This window comes from Heterodontus francisci, chromosome 10, assembly GCF_036365525.1.
Source record: "Heterodontus francisci isolate sHetFra1 chromosome 10, sHetFra1.hap1, whole genome shotgun sequence".
NCBI classification, from domain to species: Eukaryota; Metazoa; Chordata; class Chondrichthyes; order Heterodontiformes; family Heterodontidae; genus Heterodontus; species Heterodontus francisci.
The window spans coordinates 41,485,098-41,505,977 of NC_090380.1; the positions used below are offsets into that span (position 1 = coordinate 41,485,098).

Consider the following 20,880-nt stretch of genomic DNA (forward strand, 5'->3'; position numbering starts at 1 on the left):
GGCTGTGATTAGAGCATGCTCGGTGTCGGGCTGTGAGACTGGAGCATGCTCAGTGCCAGGCTGTGACTGGAGCATGCTTGGTTTCGGGCTTTGACTGGAGCATGCTCAGTGCCGGGCTGTCACTGGAACATGGGCTGTGCTGGGCTGTGACCTGGAGCATAGCCGGTGCTAGGCTGTGCCTGGAGCCTGAGCGTTGCTAGGCTGTGACATGGAGCATGGCCAGTGCTAGGCTGTGACTGGAGCATGGGCTGTGACCTGGAGCATAGCCGGTGCTAGGCTGTGCCTGGAGCCTGAGCGGTGCTAGGCTGTGACCTGGAGCATGGGTGGTGCCAGGCTGTGTCTGGAGCATGCTTGGTGCTGGGCTGTGACTGCAGCATGTTCGGTGCTGGCTGTTATTGGAGCATGCTCGGTGCCGGGCAGTGACTGGAGCACACGCAGTTCGGGTGCCGTTGCTGGATGGAGGCAGTCGTGTCATATCCGCAGCATGAGAAACAACAATTGCAGGAGAGGAATGGAGCCGGTGGATGGGCAGAGAGAAATGGAGTCAGCAGGTTGGTGGGGAGGCTTCATAAACACCCGGTGTAGGCCTCAAACACCCCCAATAAGAAGCTACTGGTCCCACGTTTGCACCGAGTGGGGCGGCAACTGCAGGGCTTTTCCCGGTGACAGTCTCAGGTTATTGGCCGCCAGCTTTCTAGCTGTTTTGGAGGAACTAAGGATTAATAAACCATCATGTCAAACCCCAAAACCTTAAAGGCAACTTAGCTCGGTTATAAAGGGGCCTGGGGGAGAGGAGGGAGGAACCATTTGGGACACAGCACAGATTGGGGTGTGTATGAGAGGAAATCTGCTGGAAAGAGGGAGAGCAAGTGATCCAAAGCTACTGCATAAGGTAAAAATTCCTTTAATTAAAAAAACCTCCTTCCGAAACAAACACTTGGAGTTTGCGTACTGGAGGTCTACACACAGCTTGATGCAGCCGCACACGAAGGTAGTCATCAGGATGAGGGCCACGTTGGGTACATTTTTCCCGCCCTTATCCAGAGGTTTGAACATCGTGTCCCTCTGGACCCGGTCCATTTTAGATCCCCAGATGAAGCGGAAAATGGCTCGGGTGTCCGCCACAGCGCAGGAGTGGGGTATGGGCCAGACCTGCGCCACGTACAGCAACAATGTGAGCGCCTTGCACCTGATGACCAGGTTCTTACCCATAATGGAGAGAGATCGCTGCTCCCACATTCTCAGCTTGTGTTGTACCTTGGCTACTCGCTCCTCCCAGGTTTTGGTGCATGCCCCGGCCCTTCCGAACCATTTTTTTTTCATTTCAAAAATATACTTTATTCATAAAAATCTGTAAAAAAATACATTCCCAAACAGTTTAAAACAGCATCAAGTCAAAAATTACAAACAGTGCCAAGGTGATCAGTTTCCTTCAATACAATCATGAGTTGCCTCACAACCCTTCCATTTCATTTGTCATGCCATTAACATTTTTACATTTTACAGCAAATGAAAATTTATCTGATACAGTTTGAGGGGTTTCCCATGGATCCAGCCCCTCAGTTCAGCTTGGTGGGGGGACCTTACACTGTGGTCTTTCCCAATTGAGCCTTTACTGTGGCTCCCGCAAGCTTTAGTGCGTCCCTCAGCACGTAGTCCTGGACTTTGGAATGTGCCAGTCTGCAACATTCGGTGGTGGACAACTCTTTGCGCTGGAAGACCAGCAAGTTTCGGGCAGACCAAAGGGCGTCTTTCACCGAATTGATAGTCCTCCAGCAGCAGTTGATGTTTGTCTCGGTGTGCGTCCCTGGGAACAGCCCGTAGAGCACAGACTCCTGTGTTACAGAGCTGCTTGGGATGAACCTCGATAAAACCCACTGCATCTCTTTCCACACCTGCTTTGCAAAGACACATTCCAGGAGGAGGTGGGCAACCGTCTCTTCCCCACCACAGCCACCATGGGGGCATTGCGCGGAGGGGGCGAGACTTCGGGCGTGCAGAAAGGATCTGACGGGGTGGGCCCTTCTCACCACCAGCCAAGCTACATCTTGGTGCTTGTTTGAAAGTTCTGGTGATGAGGCATTCCGCCAAATGACTTTGGCAGTCTGCTCTGGGAACCATCCAACAGGATCCCCCGTCTCCTTTTCCCGTAGGGCCTTGAGGACATTCCGTGCAGACCACTGCCTGATGGATTGGTGGTCAAAGGTGTTTTCCCGCAGAAACTGCTCCACGAAGGATAGGTGGTACAGCACGGTCCAACTGCATGGAGCGTTCCGCGGCAATGTGACCAGGCCCGTCCTTCGCAACACCGGGGACAGATAGAACCTCAGCATGTAGTGACACTTGGAGTTTGCGTACTGGAGGTCTACACACAGCTTGATGCAGCTGCACACGAAGGTGGTCATCAGGATGAGGGCCACGTTGGGTACATTTTTTCCGCCCTTGTCCAGAGATTTGAACATCGTGTCCCTCCGGACCCGGTCCATTTTAGATCCCCAGATGAAGCGGAAAATGGCTCGGGTGACTGCCACAGCACAGGAGTGGGGTATGGGCCAGACCTGCGCCACGTACAGCAACAACGTGAGCGCCTCCTCCCTCTGAACCATATTCTACTTCCATGCAAACCTGTTCCGGATCCCAAGGACTGTTATCCTTTTTCTAAATTAGGCAGTTTGATCAAACCATCTTTATGTTATTGTGTCTGATGAGTCTACATGTCTCTGTTGCTGTTTGGTACCTTGTATGTTCATTTCCTATTATTGTTGAATTGTATCTTTTTAACTTTTACCTATTTGAGGGGGATATGTTTTTATTTAGAAAAAAGAGGGATGTTGTGGTACACCTTTAAGAGGCGTGGTCATGCTATAATGCACAGCAGTCTAAGAGTTGTACTGTAACACACCATGTCATTTCTGGTGTGAGGTCAGTCTAAAGAAAGTATTCGTACAGTGAAGACCTGTGTGTAAATGCAGAACCATCCTTGAAGAAAGCATCCAATTTACTGTGTTACTGAGCCCGTCTTGAGTGGTCAGTACTTTGTGCGTAGCAGTCACTAACACAGAGGTTAAGAAAACACACCAGGATCTCAGCCAATGTTTATCCCACCACCGATGCAGCTGCTATTACACTGTTGTTTTTGAGACCTTGAATTTGTGTCGTATTTTCTGCAATTCAAAAGTGCTACTTCAAAAGTAGTTCTAATGCACTTGGGAAAATCCTGAGGACATGAAAGGCACTACATGTTATGAAAGTTATGCATAGATATACACATTAAGTTGTTCCTAGAGAAAGCTGATTAGTCAGTTTCAACTATATTTGAAATAATAAAATCAAGCATTGTCAGCACTGGCGCAGTTATTACTGCACATAATCTGCAGTCTCCCTCCACCTGCCGCGCATCTCAAACCGCGGCTCGAAGGAACGCCGTCTGCCGCGCATGCTCCAGCGGCCCATTCACAAATCGCGGCACGATGGAACGCAACCTGCCGCGCATGCTTCAGAGGCTGAACCCGGACACGTTGCCAGCGCAGTTCCTCCCATGACGCCGGGACACATCCGGCCGTTTGATTGGCTGGTCACTCGGAGTGGCTGCCGGGGTATTTCTGGGTACAGTGTGCAGGTGAGGTGGCTCGTTAGTCGTTTGGTTGTTGCTTGCTGTTCTTGGCAGCAGCTGCACCGCTATCATTAACCATTTAAATCAGAGAGGACTTGGCATAGAAATCGGACCCACCTACCCTGCAGCGCATCAGCCTAGATAGACTAGAGCCTATTAGGTGGGCAGATTGGGAGCTGACCATCGTGAATTCTGTTGGTTAGGTATCTGATCTCACCCCCCAGCAGAGGTCTGTGTCTATTATATATCAAAAAAAGTTGTGAAATAGGCGCACCACATGATTAGATTAGAGATACAGCACTGAAACAGGCCCTTCGGCCCACCGAGTCTGTGCCGACCATCTATACTAATTTATACCCATTTATACTAATCCTACACTAATTCCATATTCCTACCAAACATCCCCACCTGTCCCTATATTTCCCTACCACCTACCTATACTAGTGACAATTTATAATGGCCAATTTACCTATCAACCTACAAGTCTTTTTGGCTTGTGGGAGGAAACCGGAGCACCCGGAGAAAACCCACACAGACACAGGGAGAACTTGCAAACTCCACACAGGCAGTACCCAGAATCGAACCCGGGTCCCTGGAGCTGTGAGGCTGCAGTGCTAACCACTGCGCCACTGTGCCGCCCAGAATTTAAAATCTGCAAAATTTCTAATCCATAATTGTTGCAATACGTTTTCACTCATTGATATAGCCAGGTTGAGTAGTGGTTAAGAAGCTGGACAAATCTAGAAAACGGGAACTTAAATGCTATCACTTTGAGAATTTGACCTCAGTTTGACGAATCTGGAAAGTTGGTATTAGTAAAAGTGACCACACATTGGTCGTCTGGTTTACGAATGTAGTTAGAAACTTGCTGTTCTTGTCTGGTCTGATCTACATCTGACTCAAATGAGGTTGACTCTTAATTGCTCTCTAAAGTGTATCAAAGTCAGAGCAACTTTTTTTTATTTGTTCGTGGGATGTGGGTATCGCTGGCTAGGACAGCATTTATTGCCCATCCCTAATTGCCCTTGAGAAGGTGGTGGTGAGCTGCCTTCTTGAACCGCTGCAGTCCACGTGGTGTAGGTCTACCCACAGTGCTGTTAGGAAGGGAGTTCTAGGATATCAACCCAGCGATAGTGAAGGAACAGCGATATAGTTCCAAGTCAGGATGGTGTGTGGCTTGAAGGGGAACTTGCAGGTGGTGGTGTTCCTATGCGTTTGCTGCTCTTGTCCTTCTAGGTGGTAGAGGTTGCGGGTTTGGAAGGTGCTGTCGAAGGAGCCTTGGTGCATTGCTGCAGTGCGTCTTGTATATGGTACACACTTCTGCCACTGTGCGTCGGTGGTGGAGGGAGTGAATGTTTGTGGATGGGGTGCCAATCAAGCAGGCTGCTTTGTCCTAGATGATGTCGAGCTTGTTGAGTGTTGTTGGAGCTGCACCCATCCAGGCAGGTGGAGAGTATTCCATCACACTCCTGACTTGTGCCCTGTAGATGACGGACAGGCTTTGGGGAGTTCCTCGTCGCAGGAGTCCTAGCCTCTGATCTGCTCTTGTAGCCACGGTATTTATATGACTACTCTAGTTCAATTTCTGGTCAATGTTAACCCTCAAGAGATTGTTAGTGGGGAATTCAGGGACTGTAATGCCATTGAATGTCAAGAGGAGATGGTTAGATTCTCTCTTGTTTGAGATGGTCATTGCCTGGCACTTGTGTGGCACGGAAGTTACTTGCCACTTATCAGCCCAAGCCTGGATATTGTCCAGGTCTTGCTGCATTTCTACATGGACTGCTTCAGTATTTGAGGAGTCGTGAATAGTGCTGAACATTGTGCAATCATCAGCGAACATCCCCACTTCTGACCTTATAATGGAGGGCAGGTCATTGATGAAGCAGCTGAAGATGGTTGGGCCTAGGACACTACCCTGATGAACTCCTGCAGTGATGTCCTGGAGCTCAGATGATTGACCTCCAACAACCACAACCGTCTTCCTTTGCGCTAGGTATGACTCCAACCAGCGGAGAGTTTTCCCCTGATTTCCATTGACTCCAGTTTTGCTAGGGCTCCTTGATGCCATACTTGGTCAAATACTGCCTAGGTGTCAAGGGCAGTCACTCTCATCTCACCTCTTGATTTCAGCTCTTTTGTCCATGTTTGAACCAAGGCGGTCAGGAGCCCAGTAGCCCAGTGACCCTGGCAGAACTCAACTGAGCATCAGTGAGCAGTTATTACTGTGTAAGTGCTGCTTGATTGAACTGTCACTGACACCTTCCATCACTTTGCTGATGGTTGGGAGTAGACTGATAGGGTGGTAATTGGCCAGATTGGATTTGTCTTGCTTTTTGTGTACAGGACATACCTGGGCAATTGTCAGGTAGATGCCAGTGTTGTTGCTATACTGGAACAACTTGGCTAGGGACATGGCTTATTCTGGCGCACAAGTCTTCAGTACTACAGCTGGGATGTTGTCGGGACCCATAGGCTTTGCTGTATCCAGTGTCTCAGCCGTTTCTTGATATCACGTGGAGTGAATTGAATTGGTTGAAGACTTGGATCTGTGATACTGGGGACCTCAGGAGGAGGCAGAGGTGGACCATCCAGTCGGCACTTCTGGCTGAAGATCATTGTAAATGCTTCAGTTTTGTCCTTTGCATTGACGTGCAGGGCTCCTCAATCATTGAGGATGGGGATATTTGTGGAGTCTCCTCATCTGGTTAGTTGCTTAGGTATCCAGCACCATTCACGACTGGATGTGGCAGGACTGCGGAGCTTTGATCTGATCCGTTGATTGTGGAATTGCTTATTTCTGTCTGTTGCATGCTGCTGTTTAGCGTGCACATAGTCCTCTGTTGTAGCTTCACCAGGTTGGCACCTCATTTTTAGGTATGTCCGGTGCTGCTCCTGGCATGCTGTCCTGCACTCCTCATTGAAGCAGGGTTGATTCCCTGGCCAGATGGTAATGGTAGAGTGAGGGATATACCAGGCCATGAAGCAAATTTTGAGATTCTACTCTCTATTCCAAGATCCAAGTCATTTATATATAGCAAAAAAAGCAGTGATCCCAGGACTAACCTTGGGGGACACCATTGTCTACCATCTTCCAGTCTGAAAAAACAGCCATTTACTGCAACTCACTGTTTTCCGTCCTTAGCCAATTTTTTAAATCCAATTTGACACTGACTATCCTGTTCCATGAGCCTCAATTTTGTTTGCCAGCCTTTTATGTGGTACCTTATCAAACACTTTCTTAAAACAACATCCACTGCGTTCCTTCATCAACCTTCTCTGTTACTTCATCAAAGAAATCTTATGGAAGCAGATGGCATGACTGATGTACTGAATGAGAAATTTGCATCTGTCTTCACAAAAGAAAAGGACAAGTTAATCTCATTAGAGGAGGAGGGAGTAGAGATATTGGATAGGATAAAAATAGATAGAAAGGAGGTGCTGAATAGGTGTGTGACTTGTTAACTTTGAGTGATTCCAGTCTAAATGGGAAGCATCATATGTTGCTGAGGGAAGCTAGGGAGGAGATAGCAAAAGCTCTGACTACAATCTTTCAATCCTCCTTGGATATGGGAGTGGTCAGAGGACAGGAGGATTACAAATTTTACACCCCTGTACAAAAACAATGAGAGGGGTAGATCCAGTAACTCTCTTTTTCACTTTCATGGGATGTGGGTGTCGCCAGCAAGGCCAACATTTCCTGCCCATCCCCAGTTGTCCCCAAGAAGGTGGCGGTGAGCTGTCCCCCCGAACTGCCGCAGTTCACCTGGTGCAGGCACACCCATATTGCTGCCTGGGAGGGAGCCCCAGGATCCTGACCCAGCGACAGTGAAGGAATGGCAATACACCTCCAAGCCAGGAGGGTAGGCAACCCGTAGGGGAACCCGCAGGTGGTGGTGCTCCCCCATGCCCGCTGTCCCATGTAGGGCAATGGAATTAGTGTATTGCTGTAGCAAAGAACCGACATGCTCACAAGGGGCATTTCATCTGTACTATAAATGTCTGCAGATTTGCTTCTAAACATGTTTTTGCCAAATTTCATTGCAGGCGTCTGATGAATAATGAGGTCGCCACTTAAACTGTTATGCTCAATGTTCTTTGTGATCCACCAAAAACTCTTGGGGTGTCCCTTTATGCAACATAAGGAATGTGCCTTCACAGGTTTATATGAACAATCGCAAAAATTCTTGTAAATTCAAAATTATTCATGATCTGAAAATTCTTACGATAAACAAATAACATGAAAATGTTTTGCATTTGAAACTTTTCTCTTGTACAAGAGAAAGTTGAAGGTTGATTCCACTACTGCATACTTGTGGTCAGCTCTAATAATTGGAGCTGATGTTAGAATACATGTACTGCAGATGAATGATATAAAACCAAAAAAAAGTTGGAAGTCATAAGTAAACAAGAAGGCAGTGATGCAGCTGAAAATGTCTGCACTTTTTTGTTAACATCTATCTGTGTTCTTGATTTCACTATCTTCTCTCCAAAGTGGAACTCTTACACTTCCTCCATTGGTAAAACTACCTCCAAGACCTCAGTTTGCCTCTATCATGTCAGACCCTTGTTTTTCCCTCAGCAACTTTTAGCATTCTACAAAACACAATTCTTTCCTAAGCTTGAATACTAATCTCATATCAGGGGAGTGTCTTTTGTTAACTGCATCAACCTCTTGGACAGTATGCAAGAAAAGCATTTGATAGGCGATTTTCTTTTTGCCTCTAACTTCCAACACCCATTTCACCTTCTCTCCTTCTGTTACAACCTTTGTTACATTTCTTTATTTTATTGTTACAATCAAGGTCCTCTCTTGTTCACTGTTGGCTCCAAAGATGACATCTTGCATGCTCCTTCTCCCCAGATCGCCACTGTATTGAACTAAAGACTTGTCCCACATGATTTCTTCTAATTTTCATAATTCTTCCTCTCGGTGAATTCATCTGTAAACATAATTCAGGTTTTATATGTATGTCAAGGACATCTAGATTAACTTCACCGCCATCTCTCTTGACCCATCCACTGTCTCTCTGCTTGTCTGACATCCAATACTGGATGAGCAGAAATTTCTTCCAAATAAATATTAGGAAGACTGAAGCCAATATCTTTGGTTCCCACCACAAACTCTGTTTCCTCGACTCCATCCCTTTGTGTTGTGTTTGATTCCAAGATGAGCTTCTGACCACATATCTGCTCCATCACCAAGACCGTCTACTTCCATCTCCATAACGTTGCCTGACACCACCCCGTCTCAGCTCCACTGCTGCTGAACCCTCATTCAGCCTATCTTATCTCTAGACTTAATTATTCCTATGCTCTTCTGTCCAGCTTCCGCCATTCTATCTTCCGTAAACTTGAGGTCATCCAAATCTCGACTGTCTGTAACCTAATTCACCCCTGTGCGAGCTGACCTTCATCGGTTCCACATTAAGCAATGCCTCTATTTTAATGTTCTTATCCTTGTTTTCAAATCCCACCATGGCCTTGCTCCTCCCTATTGCTGTAATCTTCTTACAACCCTCCAAGATATCTGCACTCCTCCAATTCTGAACTCTTGAGCACCTTGGTTTTAATCAGTCCACCATTGGTGGCCTAGGGCCTAAGCTCTCCCTAAACTTGGAGAAAAGAAGGCTGAGAGGATATTTGATAGAGGTATTCAAAATGAGGGGTCGTGAAAGGATCGAGAATGAGAGGGCACAAATTTAAAGTGATAGCGAAAGAAGCAAATGCGGCATTAGGAAAAGTTTCTTCATGCAACAAGTGGTTAGGATCTGGAATGCACTGCCTGAGTGTGTGTGTGTGATGGAGGCAGGTTCAGTCGAGGCATTCAAAAGGAAATTAGACTGTTATCTGAAAATGAAGAATGTGTAGTGTTACAGGGAGAAGGCGGGGGAATGGAATTAGATGAATTGTTCGTTCGGAGAGCAGACACGATGAGCCGAATGACAACCTCCTGCGCTGTAACAATTCTGTGATTTTGTAAACCTCTCTGTCTTTTAATAAGTTACCTAAAGCCTACCTCTTTGACCAAGCTTTTGGCCATCTGCCGTAATGTCACTCTAGGTTGCTCAGTGTCAAACTTTGTTTGATAACATTCCTGTGAAGCACCTTGAGGAATTTTACTGCATTAAAGGTGCTATGTAAATACAAGTTGTTGTTGATATCTGTGTATTGCCAACCCTAAGGCAAGCTCAGCAACATTACCACCACTCTATCAGAATTGGATTTTAAATTTCACACCAGAATTTGATTAATTGAGAAGTGATGAAGCTCCAAAGATCAATTTACATGCACTCAAAAGTGCCTCAGACATAGTGAACCACTACCAGCCAGCCAGGACTGCTCAGTGGGAAACCTTTGCAAGACTCTTTAAAACTAATAAGCTAAGATAAAGGGTCGTAGCTGGTAGTGCGGGACACTGCCAAGTTTGTAAGAGTAAAGGAGAATAGGAAGTAAATCAAGAAATAGTGATTAGGTAACATCGCATTAGATTTTCCTAGTCTGAAAGTTGTTGGAAGAAGGAATCTGTAGGAGATGGTGCCTCATTCTTTCTTAGAACCTTGGTATTTTATTCCTCCTACAATCTTCAGGCCTTCAAAATCCAAGCATGGTGTCTCTTAATTACTATTTCCAGAGTTGCCTTATCTCTTTTTAAACTTGGCAGTGTCCTGACTGACCAGACATGGCCCCTTGTTTTATTAATTTTAAAAGCCTTGTAAAGCTTGCTGAGCAGTCCTGGCTGTCTGTCTGTGTTTCACTATTTCTTAATACTTTGGAGTATTTGGAAATTGATCTTTGGTTTCTGGTGTAGCTCTTTGGTTCTAATAGAGTGTTGTGAATGTTGGCGAGCTTATCTTGGGACTAACGATGTGCACAGGGACAGAAAGACTGATGGACCTAGAAGCAATGATGTGTAAAGTAAATCGGGGAAAAAATGAAATAGATGGATACGTTCGGAGTCAAACAAGGCAGAGAAAAATAAAGTGAAACAGAACAAAGAGCAAATTTATTGATAAATAAAGGATGGATGTATAAATAAAGAAAAATGAAAGATGAATCCCTTTGAGGGAGAGTAAAGTGGCTCGGCAGCGATGGAGCTCACTGAACTGATGTTTATTGTCAAATTGGAGGATAAGCTTTTGTCTTGGGGGAGTCAGAATAGTTTTAGATTAAGTTCAATCTCTGGCCAAATGATGGGCAAAGTTCTTAAATTCACAGGAGAAGCATAAAGCTGACAACAAGAAAAAAAGGAAAACAAAAAAGAAGGCTGCAGTTTGGAACAAATTGCCACGGAATTTGCAGTCTCACTTCGGCAGGGCATTGTGATTTGGGTGGGAAATGCAAAATTTCCTGCTGCGCATTAGGGGTTACTCTGCTGAAATAGGAATAAGGCCCTTTTGGCTCAGTCTCACTCTTTACATGGCCAGGGTGTTCTAACTTGGGTGTTTTTGGATGGCAACACAAAAAATTGTCCTTTTCCCTGGTGATAACATCCTTTGCACAAAAATCCCTACCCATCACCCGTTGATCATTGAAAACAGGGTGATAATTTTCACTTGATGTTTGAAAGTTAGAATTTACTCTAGATAATAGCATGTGGAAAAGATGTAGTAAAATACTCTTTGCCCTTTATCTTTTCACAGAAACAGCAACACAGCTGTGTATTTTTCATGGGCTATACTAACATCTGGTAGCCAACACATTTAGCAGTCTCCCTCGGTGCAATAAAAGATCAACCAATCAGAACGACACTCGTACCACGTGTTTTTGCCGGAAAGATGAAGTTAATCCTCTCCAGCGTTGTGAATGGATGTCGCCATGGTAAATTGATTGAAGTAGGACGGAATGGCAGTAAAAGCCTCGACATTCCTGGTTGTCTGCTTTATACCCGGACAGGCACAGCTCCGCATCTAACCCATGATACACTCAGTCTTATAGAAGGAGTTCCTGAACCTGTGCATCTAACATTATCTACACTGTATGTGCAAGTATAAAACAATTTCTTTTGCCCTTGGGTTGTAATGTAAATATGATAAATACCTGTTTAAAAATGTAGCAGTATCCCTTCTGTAGAGTAGTAATTCCAGCATTCAAAGATCCACTTTGGCCTGGGTTGCTTTAATTCAAGTGAGTCTATCAAAAGAAATTTCTTTGCCTTCCGGTATAGAGTCAGTCCTGGAGCTGTATGTACAGAATGTGATATGCGGTCAGTAGACATGACTTATACAGCTGATTGTCTGTTGCTGCACGTTGTACAGGTGACAGTGAAGAAGTACTGGTCGTCATGTACCTTGCTTGGCAGTTCCACTGTAATGTTGGGTGGGAACATCTGTGTTCTTATCTAACATTAAAAACATTGAAAAATAAGGTAGCAGGCTCTGAGCTTTCCCTGTACTATTTTATATTCCTCATTTTCAAATACTTAATCGGTTCCTTTTTAAATGGTATAATCTCTACTTCAATAGCCACTTGTAGTAAAGCATTCCATGTTCTAATATCTCTGTGTGAAAACAATTCTTCAAATCTAGTGATGTCTAAATCAATGCTTCTGGGTGATCATTTACACGGAACCTGATGTAAACTCCAAGCAGATGTGAGACTATCTCCAAATGTTTTTCCAAATTGTTCAGTGCAGACAACATAAAGTACAACACACCATTACTTGCATATATAGTAACCATGATTGGGCTACATTATATCAATTCTTAGAATGAACTACTTTGTAAATGACCTGTTCCAGATACAAAGAAGCCTCCGTTTGGACAGCACATTCCTGGAGAAGCCCATGGCTGTATGGCCTCTGCCCTGGCTACATGAATCAACGTAATGCTTGTAAAAGAAATCCGAATAGAATAAAATAGTTGGTGTACTCTGATCAGCTCTGTAGTTGTTGTAGTCTGTAGTAGGGCGAGCCCACGTGAGCTAGTCATGATCATTGGGTTAGTGAATAAATTATGTTTACTGTTCCGCCCTCTAATTTAGTGAATTAGTCTCTCACACACTGTGATCGAAATTGCGAGTTGAAACTGTTGAGAGTGTTGATGCAGTTTGCAAGTATGACTCTTGAAACCAGTAGACAAAGGAGGTCTCTATCTAGTTGGATTCATATCCAGGTCACAGAGATGAAGTACGAGTATTTTGACCTGTTGCACCACTCGGTTCTTGTTCTTTTATTACATTTCTGTGATAAAGCACTGCATGATCAGCCACAGGCCATGCATTGGCCCTGACAACTACCTTGAAATTATATTTCTCAAAACTTGCATTGTTTATTAACTGTGATTTTACCAAGTTTACATTAACAGTTTATTGATAAATAAATTTAATCAAGATTGTGTTTTGACCACTGATATAACTAAATATTTTCTTACCAATTATCTTAATGTTGTTTATCTCTGGTATAATTTTGCGTGCATATTTAATTTGGTTATTTTTTCCCCTCAGCGCTGAACACCATGAAGTTCTGGAGGAGTATAAAGAAGGCATTGGAAAGTTCATAGGTATTCATTGTCATTTGTAGACAAACACGTTTTCCCAGGTCAAACTAAGATATTTTCCAGATTGTCCACAAATTATTTGTATGCATCTGGTTTTGTGATGAGTGTAAAATTCAGTGGTGTAGGTAAATCCTGTTTTGGTGTAGATATATCTTGCATTGAATAATTGCTAATGAATCCCATTTCATTATATTAAAAAAATCATGACAACTAATTGAAAGTGAACGCTGGTAAGAATACAAGCTGGAAATTGGAAATACAGAGAAATTAACTCTTGAAACACTAGTCTTGTTCTTTCAAATGTGTTCTTTCTGCACATCCATCTGGCACAGTATTAATTGCTTTAATTTTTTAATTCCCTGTAAGTTTTACCCTTTTGAAGTTTAATTGTGCCCTCATTAAGGAAAACTCTTGTTTTGGATAAAGTTTGGACATCATTAATGCCACTGTGAAGATTCCAATGTACCCGCTTGATGTTTCAGCTTGGTTACTGATGGTTTCAGACGTCACTCAATCGATCAATTTGAAAGAAGCATTATTTTGTTTTATTCTGTTTTATGATAGGTATGCCAGAGTCGGTTCTGTACTGTTCTTTGCACGACCCAGCTAGTCCATGTCCATCAGGATACAACACAAACAAAGTAAGTTATTTACAAGTGTAGGAACGGAATTTAGGGGATACTTGAGAATATTTCTCTTGCCTCGCTTTTATGTAATTTCCTTTCTTAGCTGTCAGCAGAGCTGCTCATTATTACTGTAGTTGGATTTGACTTGAGAGCAGACTGTTTCTGCCAAAATCATGCAATGCAGCACTGTAGCATAAAAAGTAACCAAATGAATACAGAATTAATTTGTTCATTTTTTACCATATTCATTAGTACAGTAAAATCCTGTACAAATCCATTTCTGTTTTTTTTGTTCTGCCTTATGAGCTAATGCCTCTTCTGTTTCTATTATCCCAATTGAAAAGACTGCATCAGTATGGGGTGGAGGTGGCCGAATTGAACTAACTTTGTCAAAGTTCATGGCGATACAACAAGCCTTCAAACCTGACTGGTACCAAAGCATGGCAGACGGAGAGCCTCTGCCTCCAGGAACTTCGAGGAAGAGGGTAAAAAGATCAGTGGATCGTACTCTGAGCTTCTTGGATGATTGCCTCAAAGTGCATCAAACCTCAGAGGTAAGAAGACATTACAGCAAGAAGATCCTTAATGCGTCACATCTCCAAGCCAGATCTCCTCTGTACTTGGTGTATCAAGATCATACATTTTTTATAAAGATTACAAATTACAAACAGGAAATTTTCTTCAGTACAACTTGACAATACTATAATAATTTCTTGTGTACATTTTAAAAACAAGAGTGCTTTAAATAGAATCCTGCATAAGATGTTCCTGACAACATTTTACATCCCGCGAGTAAAGTCCATGCTTCAAGTGTGTGAAATGGTGAGCATGTACCACATGGTGTTGCTAGACACACAGGTTGTAAATGTAACTGTCAATTATATATTTAAAAAGCTTTTCTGGGTGTATGACAAAAATGATAGACCCATTGAAAATAACATTATACATTTACTGATATTTGAACACAGGATAACATTTTTTGTAAGGGCAGGAGTAATTCAGAAATTTATGTAGAAGCCACTTTGTGACATTTGGGTAGGATTTATAGAGCTGGTGATGCAGGTTTATTGTGATAAGGTAATTAACTTTCTTTTAAATTTACATTTGGGGTGTGAAATCTATCAGAGTAAGGCATGTTAGTTCTGGTCCACCTCACATTTTGGACACCCATTGTCAGTATCAAGCACTCTCGAACCAGGTATTTCACAGGAAAGCTCCCTCCTTTTTGCTCCAACTGTCTCTCTCAACCCCCTAGTTTAGAAGAACATTTCTTACTATACTAGAATGTAACTAAAATGTGCCATTTTCTCATTTTCTACACCAATGTAAGGGCATTTGTGAGACCCCATGCTAACAAAGAAATGGATTAATCTTAGGAAACACTGGCAGATTTACTCTGAGTTTGCTCCTGGCTGTGAGAGATCCAGGCATTGGGAGCTGGTAACCCTAGTACCCTGTGCAATATTAAAAACACTTACTTGGTGTCTGCTGCTTTGTAAATCAGGTGGGACTAGATTAAACCATTTTACTCCTAACAATGTGAAGCATAAATCAGCTAGATTGTGCATTACATTGATTGCGTACTTCTGATTGGTAACAGCATACTTTTAAACTTGCAGATGATTTGCAGAACGTGCAGAACATTTTCATTGTAAACTATTACTCTGCAATAAAGGCACTATTGTGCCTTTATACTTTCAGTTTACACTTTAAATAGAAATGCAATGAACATCAGAAGCAAAAGGATCCAAGTTTGAAATGTTTGGCATGATAGTTTAAGCCTCTATCTCTGCTGATGAGGGACCCAAAGTGGCAATTGAGGGAGTCAACTGCAGAAAATGTAAAATCAAGAAATATTGAAAATGCCCAGCAGATTGATTAGTACCAGGAAAGAGAAGGGTTAATATTTTGGGAATATCCTTTCATCAGAGTGCAAATGCCCATTAAAACTGGAAAAAAAAACAGGGTCAGTGCCAGAAGAACTGGAAGTATATCCATGCGGCACTGTTGAAGTTCGAAAAAACTCGACAGGAACAAATGAAGCCTCAGTCTTTGAGCTCTTCACAGGCTTCGAAGAAACCTTCCATCAGTGAGCAGAATTTGGCAAAAGTCTTCGGAGCTTTCAGTAAATTGTTTGTGGCAAAACCAATGGGGCAAATGCTAGTTGTTCTGATGCTCCAGAAGATGATAGCTTGAATGGAAAGCATCAGTGTCTTAGCTCAGGGTTGCAAATGAAAGTTCAACATGAGAGTTACACTCTAAATGGGAAGCTTTTGGAATTGGAAGCTTTTATTGTCTTGTCTGGGGAGGAGGAGGGCGTTGAAGATCCAAGATGTTTACCCACAACTGTTTTACACTGGCAGTCAAATAAACAAAATAGGCTCGAGAATAATTATCATTGGGGTTGTTGGTGTCAGCATTGTGTTCCATCCTGAGCAAACATACAGTTAAAACCACATTCCTCCTTGAATTGTGATGCCATTTCTATACCATCAATTTATATAGCAGTGAGATTTTCCCAGCAATGAAATCCCTCCCTTTCACTGAGAAGAACATGAAAAATGATTTTGTTGGTGGGTTGCATTTATATAGTGCCTTTAACATAATGAAATATTCCAAGCTGCTTCACAGATTGGCAAAATAAAATGACTGGCGAGTTAGGAACAGCAAGATTAGGAGGGTGACTGAAAGTTTGGTTGCAGAGATAGGCTATACGAAGATTTTTGAAGATGGTAGGAGATGTGGAGAGGTGTAAGGGAAGGACTTCCAGAAAATTACACTAGGTTGACTGCAGACTGTGCCACCTGCAATGGGTGAAAGGAAGATGGGATGCACAGAAAGCTGGAGTTGAAAGGCAGAGTGTTTGAGAAGAGAAATTTAGGGCTAGACAAAATTGCAGAGATAGGGTGGGGCAAGATATGGAGGGATTTAAGGATGAGGCTATTTATTATGTGACAGGAGACAGTATTGATCAGCAAGGGTGATTGATGAGCAGGTTTTGGTGATGGGCAGCAGAAATTTGGACAAGTGCAAATTTACTGATGGTGGAGGATGGAAGGCTAGCGAGGAAAATTTTAGAGTAGTCCTGTCTGAAGGTGGCAAAAATTTTACAACAGTAGAGAGGGGCTGAACTGTGGGAAGTGGTGGAGCGAGCAGAGTTTGTGGTAAGGCCTAAGACAAGTGACTTTGCAGGGGATCGGTTTGTAGCAATCCAAAGGAACTTGGCTGTGGGAAGATGGAGTTCTAATTGCTGCCAGGATGGAAAGGAGAAAAGCTCAAAGGGAAAGAGAGGCAAAAGGTAACGATAATTGTGTTTTGACTTTTACCTCATATTGATAAATATACTCTGTTACATGTACAAGTGTGCCTAGAAATTCTTTGGAAGAAATTGATGGATCCTCCAGTTCCCTGGTGCTGTACACGGGGCGGGGGCTTCATGTTTTTCCCAGGATGGAAGGAGGCATTTTCACATTACCACAGTCAAGTCCCGCAGAATATTAGCAGATTCTGTGAAGGAACGTTGCATTCAGTATCTTATCTAAGTGGCCATGCTTGTGTGAGCCTTCACGGGGTGTGTTGGCAGGCTGTTCGACCATGGACAACGTCACTGCCAAGCCCAATCCTGCTTCACCCAACATTCACACTTGCGCACTTCATAGAACCATAGAATGATACAGCATAGATTGAGGCTAATTGGCACATCGTGTCTGTGCTGACTCTTTGGTAGAACTGTCCCAATTACTCCCGCTCCCCTGCTCTTTTCCCCATAGCCCTGTAAATTTTTTCTTTTCAAGAATATTTAGGGCGGCACAGTGGCGCAGTGGTTAGCACCGCAGCCTCACAGCTCCAGCGACCCGGGTTCAATTCTGGGTACTGCCTGTGTGGAGTTTGCAAGTTCTCCCTGTGTCTGCGTGGGTTTCCTCTGGGTGCTCCGGTTTCCTCCCATATGCCAAAGACTTGCAGGTTGATAGGTAAATTGGCCATTAGCAATTGCCCCTAGTATAGGTAGGTGGTAGGAAAATATAGCGACAGGTGGGGATGTGGTAGGAATATGGAATTAGTGTAGGATTAGTATAAATGGGTGGTTGATGGTCGGCACAGACTCAGTGGGCTGAAGGGCCTGTTTCAGTGCTGTATCTCTAAACTAAACTAAACTAATATGTCCAATTCCCTTCTGAAAGTTACTATTGAATCTGCTTCCAGCTTCCTTTCAGGCAGTGCATTCCAGATCACAACAACTTGCTGCATTTAAAAAAAAATCCTCATGTTGCCTCAGCTTCTTGGCCAATCACTGTAAATCTGTGTCCTCTGGTTACCAACCCTTCTGCCCTTGGAAATAACAGTAAATAAGGAGAAACATCTAACCATTCATGATTTTAAACACCTCTATCAAATCTCCTCTTGACCTTCTCCCTTCTAAGGAGAACAATTCTAGTTTCTTTAGTCTCTCCACATAATTGAAGTCCTTCGTTCCTGGTATCATTTTAGTAAATCTCTTCTGCATCCCCTCCAAGGCCTTGACATCTTTCCTAAAGTGTAGCATTAATTAAAGCCAAGAATCCCATATGCTTTTTTAAGAGCCTTCTCAAATTGTCTTGCAACCTTCACAAAGGTTTGTGCACATACACTCCCAGGTCTTTCCGTTCCTGCACACCCTTTTATAATGGTACCATTTCGTTCATGTTGCCTCTCCTCATTCCTCCTACCAAAATATATCACTTCATACTTCTGTGTGTTAAATTTCCTCTACCATGTGTCTGCCCATATCACCGGTCTGTTTACGTCCTCCCGATGTCTGTTACTATCCTCCTCATTGTTTACTACATTTCCCCGCTTCTTGTCATCTGTAAGCTTTGAAATTATGCCCTGTATGTTCAAGCTCAGGCCATTAATATATATCAAAAGGAGAAGTGGTCCCAATACCGAACCCTGGGGAACACCACTGTATGCCTCCCCCCAGTTTGAAAAACAGCTGTTCGTTAGTCTCTGCTTTCTGTCCCATAGCCAATTTTATGTCCTTTAATCCTCTAATTTTACTAACAAGTCTTTTATGTGGTACTTTATCAAACCTTTTGAAAGTCCATATACATAATACAACCGCGCTATCTTCATCAACCTTCTTCATTACTTCATTAAAGAATTCAATCGAGTTAGTTAAACATGATTTAACTTTAACAGATCCATGCTGACTTTCATTTGCTAGCCCATACATTTCCAAATGTCAATTAATTTTATCCCGGATTATTGCCTGTAAAAGTTTCCTCACCCCTGACAGTCTGACTTGGCCTGTAGTTACCATGATTATTTGTCTCCATTTTTTCTGAACAGGAATGTAACATTTGTCCTCTCCAGTCCTCAGATACCACCCCCATATTCAAGGAATATTCGAAGATTGTGGCCAGAGGCTCCGTAATTTCCATCCTTGCATCCCTCAATAACTTTGGATGCATCCCATTATAGAATAAAATCACGGTTACAGCACAGAAGGAGGCCATTTGGCCTGTCATGTCCATGCTACCTCTCTGCAAGAGCAACTCACCTAGTCCCACTCCCCTGCCTCTTACCTATAGCCCTGCAGATTTGTTTCTCTCCAGATAATTGTCCAATTCTCTTTTGAAAGCCACGATTGAATCTGTCTCCACCATACACTCGAGCAGTCCAGTCCAGATCCTAGCCACTCGCTGCGTAAAAAAGTTTTTCCTCGTGTCGCAGTTGCTTCTTTTTCAATCACCTTAAATCGGTGCCCACTGGTTCTGGATCCTTCAGCCAATGGGAACAGTTTCTCCCTATCTTCTCTGTCCAGACTCCTCATGATTTTGAACACCTCTATCAAATCTCCTCTTCTCAAAGAAGAACAGACCCAGTGCATCTGCAATTTTCCCCCTTATTTCCCTCAGTAGTTTCTCTTTATCAACTTTTAGCCCATCCAGTGTCTCAACTACTTCCTCTATCTCTATGATTTAGGATGGAACTTTTTCCTTGTTAAAGAAAGATGCAAAGTACCAATTTAGTACCTCAGCCAGGCCCCATGCCTCCATGCATAAATCCCCTTTTAGGTCCCAAATCAGCCCCACTCTTTTACCACCCTTTTACAATTTATGTGCCTATAGAAGTCTTTTGGATTCCTTTTTATGTTGGCCATCTCTTCTCATGCTCTCTCTTTGCTTTTTTTAAATTTTGAGATACAGCACTGAAACAGGCCCTTTGGCCCACCGAGTCTATTCCGACCATTCCCATTTATACTAATCCTACAATAATCCCATATTCCTACCACATCCCCACCTGTCCCTATATTCTCCTACCACCTACTTATACTAGGGGCAATTTATAGTGGCCAACCTGCAAGTCTTTTTTTTCTCTTATTTGTTTTTTCATTTCCCTCTGAACCTTCCATATTCAGCCTGCTTCTCACTTGTATTATCTACCTGACATCTGTCACATGCACCCCTTTTCTGCTTAATCTTACTCTCTGTCTCTTTATTCATCCAGGGAGCTCTGGATTTGTTCGTCCTACCTTTCCCCCTCATGGAAATGTACCTTGACTGTTCCCAAACTATCTCTTTTTTAAGGCAGTTCCATTACAATTTTGCCTGCCAACTTTTGATTCCAGTTTACTTGGGCCAGATCCGTTCTCTCCCCATTGAAGTTGGCCCTACCCCAATTAATTATTTTGACCCGGGATTTCTTCTTGTCCTTTTCCATGGGCAACCTAAACCTGTCCCCTAAATGTCCCGAACTGACAATTAATTTGCTTGACCCGCCTCATTTCCTAGAACCAGTGCCTCCTTAGGTGCATTTTCCAGGTGACTTTTCTACTTTGAGGACTTCCAACCTTTAAAGTACCACCTGTTTATTCTTATCCTATCCAATATCGCTACTGTTTCCTTCTTTACCACCACATTGGCAGCATCTCTTCTCCAGTGAAGACAGATGCACAGTACTCATTTAGTACCTCAGCCAAATCCTCTGCCTGCATAAGAATCTCTCTCTCCATTTTAGCCCTTAACCTGCTCCATTTTTCCTTTGACTACCCTTTTACTATTTGTGTTTATAAAAGACTTTTGATTTCCCTTATATGCTAGCTACTAATCTATTCTCATACTCTCTCTTCGTCCCTCTTACTCCCTTTATTAGATCTCCTCTG

The 20,880-nt window shown here is 43.3% G+C and overlaps 1 protein-coding gene across 4 annotated transcripts in view; it reads left to right on the plus strand.

Moving 5' to 3' along the window:
• The first annotated feature begins 3,537 nt into the window (after positions 1 to 3,537).
• The window catches only part of qtrt2 (queuine tRNA-ribosyltransferase accessory subunit 2), a 34,256-nt gene continuing 16,913 nt past the window's right edge, over positions 3,538 to 20,880 (plus strand). For 3 of the 4 annotated variants that reach the window (XM_068040488.1, XM_068040487.1, XM_068040489.1), the window contains exons 1-5: positions 3,538 to 3,619; positions 11,257 to 11,591; positions 13,058 to 13,113; positions 13,675 to 13,751; positions 14,081 to 14,290. In XM_068040488.1, the coding sequence (XP_067896589.1) occupies positions 11,392 to 11,591; positions 13,058 to 13,113; positions 13,675 to 13,751; positions 14,081 to 14,290 (543 nt within the window). In that variant the 5' untranslated portion in view covers positions 3,538 to 3,619; positions 11,257 to 11,391. The remainder of the gene's footprint in view (positions 3,620 to 11,256; positions 11,592 to 13,057; positions 13,114 to 13,674; positions 13,752 to 14,080; positions 14,291 to 20,880) is intronic. The other variant, XM_068040490.1, reaches the window with a different exon arrangement.